This window comes from Rutidosis leptorrhynchoides, chromosome 1, assembly GCF_046630445.1.
Source record: "Rutidosis leptorrhynchoides isolate AG116_Rl617_1_P2 chromosome 1, CSIRO_AGI_Rlap_v1, whole genome shotgun sequence".
Taxonomy (NCBI): domain Eukaryota; kingdom Viridiplantae; phylum Streptophyta; class Magnoliopsida; order Asterales; family Asteraceae; genus Rutidosis; species Rutidosis leptorrhynchoides.
This window is the reverse complement of record NC_092333.1, coordinates 666,834,154-666,839,920: the sequence shown is the minus strand read 5'-3', so window position 1 is coordinate 666,839,920 and position 5,767 is coordinate 666,834,154. Positions and strand designations below refer to the sequence as shown.

Below are 5,767 nucleotides of genomic sequence, written 5' to 3'. Positions count from 1 at the left end.
ATAGTTAAATACCAAATTACCCATTTATCATCCATAAACATCTACTATCTACTATTTTTAGTATAATCATATATCATTTTGAATACAACTAAATACTTAAATTGCTCGAATGGACGTGTTTTCGGGTACCTTCGACCAGGTTCGAGTTTCCGCCCGAACGTGTGTTATACGTGCAAATGATGAGAGTCGTTGAAATAAATGATCTGCTGATTCCAAAAAAATCGCCGTTAAAAAAAAAAAAAATTCTAAACTGCCTCAATTTAAATGTTCATATAGAATATAACTAGTTATAGTCGTCACAATATAAAGTTACAACATACGACCAATATATATATATATATATATATATATATATATATATATATATATATATATATATATATATATATATATATATATATATATATATATACTACGTATATATCTTTCTGAAACTATGTGCATTTTTATACGGAGTATTGAATATTGAATATTTAAGTTATTATGGAAGAAGTATCCGGTCTTACATTTCGTAAAAGCAATCACACCATAAAATTGTGAAGTATTGAAGGTGTTCACAAGTCTTGTAATAATGTTAATCAAACATTAAACATTTGAACCATAAATAATTAACAATTTTTGATTTTGATTTCGCCTTTGAATTGTTTGTATTTGACTAATATACTGGGTCCATATTGGGCTGTTCAAAAGAAATAGCCCAGTCCATAAAATGATGCGATTCTCATTCCAAGGCCGAATATTCCGCTTTTAAATTATTTTTATTTAATTAACACAAAATAAAAAATAAAAAATCGGCTAAGGTAACGATATATCTAGGGTTTCGAGAGGTACCCGCCGCTCACTTTATATCAGTAGTTGTGGACCAAAAATTAGGGTCTCATTTCATCGCCGCATCCTCTCATCTTCTTTTAGGTAAACTCAAATTTTAATTCGTTTCTCACTAATTATTCTTCCGATCTGTCCTCTATCTCAATGTTCATCGCTGATATCGTAGTTTGATTTTGATCATTTCTGATTATTATTAATAATTGCTGTTATTTTATTCTAACGGTTCGTCGTTTATGATATATAGATGAATAGATACTGTTATATGTTCGTATGTTTAATCGATTTAGCTTGTTTTGTTTTGGATATGATCAATGATTATATATCGTTTGATATGCTCGTGATGCGATGTTGATATCAATTGTTTTATGATCGATGATTAATATCGTTTGATATTTTCGTGATGCTTCGTTGAAAGTAATTGATATATTATGATATACTGCTGTTTATCATCATCTTGTTAGTTAATAGTTATGCGGTACTCATACGATTCATGAATATGACTTAAATATCAACTTGTTTATTGGAGTACTTTCATATGAATACGATTTATTGTCTATATCAATATATAAAGCGTCTATTTGATTGCTATGTTGTCTGTATTTGATACACCTTCATTTGTTTGAATCGATCTAATTATTTGATTGAGTAATTTTTGTTTATCATCATGTTATTAGTGGATTGTTCTGTGATACTTATAAATCTGACTTAAATGTCAACCTGTTTATTACTCTATATGAATACGATTTCTTGCCTATATCAACATATAGAGCGTCTATTCTCATAGTTGATTGTTATGAATACGATTTCATTTGTTTGAATCGAACTAATTATCTGATTGAGTAAATTTTGTTATGATTTAATTGATAATTGATATGATGTTTGTTCTAAAAACTGTAGAAAGAATTGAATATGTGCTTTGATATATAAGTAGTTTATTCCAAAACCTGTACAAGTGTATGATGATGATTAGTATCTTGAAGTCTCATCATGTGTTTTATGGCTCAAATCGTTTAACTGTGAACATAGCAAAGGATTTGTTTGGATTGACTTCAAGAGTTAGTCAGACTATTTTTTTGTTTAACAAGATAATTGCATGTGAATGCTTGTTTCTTATTTTAAATTTGTTGATTTTGTATTAATATTGAAATATTTTGCTTTGTAAATTTAGTTGTCTGTGAAAACATGTATATATTTTCTATGGCTGTATTCAGATGACTGTTTTTGTTATATTTGTTATGCAGATCAATAGTGTTTGTATCTGCTTATCGTATACTTATATTGATATCTTATATGTAACTTTGTTTGTTCATTAAGTGTGTTTTTTCTTATTATTGCAGGTTTTTGTTAAAAGATTTCTTTAAGCATTTTGCTACGTCTATAAAAACTAGTTAAAATGGTAAGTAATCCGGCAGCTCTTATTTTTCTTTTTAGTCATTGCTTTTAATTATGTGTTATCGATTAAACTAACATTTCACTGTTCTTTTGAATCCAACAGGTGAAGTTTACAGCTGAAGAGCTTCGCCGAATTATGGACATGAAGCATAACATTCGTAATATGTCTGTTATTGCTCATGTTGACCACGGTACTCAAGCAGCTTTAATTTCATTTTTTAATTATAGCTGATGTGGTTGAAGTTTATTTAAATTATAACATGGTATTACAGCAGCCATAGGTTTTTGTCATTTTAATATTCAATACTCTTGTAGCAAGTTATTTGGTAACCAGTGTATTTCTTTTGCGGTTTAAAAGTTAAAAACAGACTAAATTTGTTCTATGAATTTTTTGTTGTGTAATCTTCTGTTGCCCGAAAATTGGATTGTGTGTGCGTTTCCTGTCTGATGTTTTTTTTATTTTGTGCAGGAAAATCAACGTTGACCGATTCCTTGGTGGCTGCTGCTGGTATTATTGCCCAGGAAGTTGCTGGAGATGTTCGCATGACTGATACTCGTGCTGATGAAGCTGAACGTGGTATTACCATCAAGTCCACCGGTATCTCACTTTACTATGAGATGACTGATGCAGCTCTTAAGAGTTTCAAGGGAGAACGTATGGGGAACGAGTACCTGATCAATCTTATCGATTCACCTGGGCACGTTGACTTTTCCTCTGAAGTTACTGCCGCCTTACGTATCACTGATGGTGCCCTTGTGGTGGTAGATTGTATTGAAGGTGTCTGTGTCCAAACTGAAACTGTCCTTCGACAAGCTCTTGGTGAGAGGATTCGACCTGTGTTGACTGTCAACAAGATGGACAGATGTTTCCTTGAGCTTCAGGTTGATGGTGAAGAAGCTTATCAAACTTTTCAGAGGGTTATTGAAAATGCTAATGTCATCATGGCCACATATGAGGATCCACTTCTTGGTGATGTCATGGTTTACCCTGAGAAAGGTACTGTTGCTTTCTCTGCTGGTCTCCATGGCTGGGCTTTCACGTTAACCAACTTTGCTAAGATGTACGCCTCAAAATTTGGTGTTGACGAGTCTAAAATGATGGAAAGGTTATGGGGTGAGAACTTTTTTGACCCAAAAACCAAGAAGTGGACCACCAAGAACACAGGTTCAGCAACTTGCAAGCGTGGGTTTGTTCAGTTCTGTTATGAACCAATTAAGCAAGTTATCAATACTTGCATGAATGACCAGAAGGATCAGTTGTGGCCCATGTTGTCCAAGCTTGGTGTCACTTTGAAATCTGAGGAGAAAGAGTTGATGGGTAAGGCTTTGATGAAGCGTGTTATGCAGACATGGCTTCCTGCTGCTACTGCACTACTTGAAATGATGATCTTTCATTTGCCTTCCCCTCACACTGCACAAAGATACCGTGTGGAGAATCTGTACGAGGGTCCTTTGGACGATCAGTATGCTAACGCCATTAGAAACTGTGACCCCGACGGTCCTCTCATGCTTTATGTGTCTAAGATGATTCCCGCATCTGACAAGGGCAGATTCTTTGCCTTTGGTCGTGTGTTTGCCGGCAGGGTTTCTACTGGTTTGAAGGTTAGGATTATGGGTCCTAACTTTGTCCCTGGTGAAAAGAAGGATCTTTATGTGAAGAGTGTTCAGAGAACTGTTATCTGGATGGGAAAGAAACAAGAAACAGTTGAAGACGTTCCTTGTGGTAACACAGTGGCTTTGGTTGGTTTGGATCAGTTCATCACCAAGAATGCAACATTGACAAACGAGAAGGAAGTTGATGCCCACCCCATTCGTGCCATGAAGTTTTCAGTCTCACCCGTTGTTCGTGTCGCGGTTCAGTGCAAAGTTGCGTCTGATCTTCCCAAGCTCGTTGAGGGTCTTAAACGTCTAGCTAAATCTGACCCTATGGTTGTCTGTACCATTGAGGAGTCAGGTGAACACATCATTGCTGGTGCAGGAGAACTCCATCTTGAAATCTGTTTGAAAGATTTGCAAGACGATTTCATGGGTGGTGCTGAAATCGTCGTTTCCGACCCAGTTGTGTCTTTCCGGGAAACCGTGCTTGAAAAATCTTCCCGAACTGTGATGAGCAAGTCCCCAAACAAGCACAACCGTCTGTACATGGAAGCTCGTCCCTTGGAAGAAGGTCTTGCTGAAGCCATTGATGAAGGCAGAATCGGTCCACGTGATGACCCCAAGGTTCGTGGACAGATCTTGTCACAGGAATATGGTTGGGACAAGGATCTCGCTAAGAAAATCTGGTGTTTTGGCCCTGAAACAACCGGCCCCAACATGGTTGTTGATATGTGTAAGGGAGTTCAGTATTTGAATGAAATCAAGGATTCTGTGGTTGCTGGTTTTCAATGGGCTTCAAAGGAAGGAGCTTTGGCTGAAGAGAACATGAGAGGTATTTGCTTTGAGGTCTGTGATGTTGTTCTGCATGCTGATGCTATACACAGAGGTGGTGGTCAGGTTATCCCAACTGCTCGTAGGGTCATTTACGCGTCCCAGCTTACTGCTAAACCGAGACTTCTTGAGCCCGTCTACCTCGTTGAAATTCAGGCACCCGAGCAAGCTTTGGGAGGTATTTACAGTGTGCTAAATCAAAGGCGTGGGCATGTGTTTGAGGAGATGCAGAGGCCTGGTACCCCACTTTACAACATCAAGGCTTATCTTCCGGTCGTGGAGTCATTCGGGTTTTCTGGTGCTTTGAGAGCTTCGACTTCAGGTCAAGCTTTCCCTCAGTGTGTGTTCGATCATTGGGACATGATGTCATCCGATCCATTGGAAGCTGGATCTCAGGCTAGTACTCTTGTGAGCCAGATCCGTAAGAGGAAAGGTTTGAAGGAACAGATGACACCGCTATCTGACTTTGAAGACAAGCTGTAAGCTGGAAGAGGAGGTATGGTTGGAGGAATTTTGTGTGTCCTCCTTTTATCACTTGTTATATTCGCTACTATAATGTTTCTTTTACCCAGTTTTGGGAGTACTTTGGTATGTTTTATTTTTAGATGATGGTCCTGTGAAAACACTTTTAAGTGGTACTTTTATATTTTCATTTGTGTTTACTATTTTACTCTATAATTCTTGCCTCTGTTAGATGATGTTGTGTGTGTGGCTTTACTTACTATCTGCTGTTACCTGGTTTGAAGTCTTATTTTCTGTTAAGTAGCAGTACATTAAAGGACCTTAGCTTAAAAAGCTGTTTTACGTTGGTATTGTGCTGATGTGGTTGCACTATGCAATATGTATCTGATAAGTATGGTTAAACTGAAATGCTTGTGTTTCCTAGTAAGAAGTTGAATGTTTTGTAGTTGAAGTACAACATTATAGGTTAGATGGTGCATGTTTTGCTTGAAAATGAGGTTACCTAGCGGCACAAACTGAGTCTACAGCCATGTCTGTTAACACTACCTTTGAAAGTTTACGTTTTTTACTAACTACAAACTTAAGCTTTCCATTTTGTATTCTTGCGTATGCGACTCAGTTTTGGCTTAAATTTCCTTCTTTGATTGCTATTTTACTT

At 36.6% G+C, this 5,767-nt stretch overlaps 1 protein-coding gene across 1 annotated transcript; it reads left to right on the top strand.

Moving 5' to 3' along the window:
- Positions 1-825: 825 nt before the first annotated feature.
- Positions 826-5,336, top strand: LOC139890749 (elongation factor 2-like). The gene is made up of 4 exons (XM_071873696.1): positions 826-912; positions 2,166-2,224; positions 2,324-2,411; positions 2,690-5,336. The coding sequence occupies exons 2-4, from the start codon at positions 2,222-2,224 to the stop codon at positions 5,128-5,130; spliced, it is 2,532 nt and encodes an 843-aa protein (XP_071729797.1). The 5' UTR covers positions 826-912; positions 2,166-2,221; the 3' UTR covers positions 5,131-5,336.
- The last annotated feature ends 431 nt before the right edge of the window (positions 5,337-5,767 follow it).

Excerpts from the sequence above, each read along its gene's own strand:
- LOC139890749 (XM_071873696.1), top strand. Across the intron at positions 2,412-2,689 it reads TATTGCTCATGTTGACCACG|GAAAATCAACGTTGACCGAT; the intron begins GTACTCAAGCAG and ends TATTTTGTGCAG.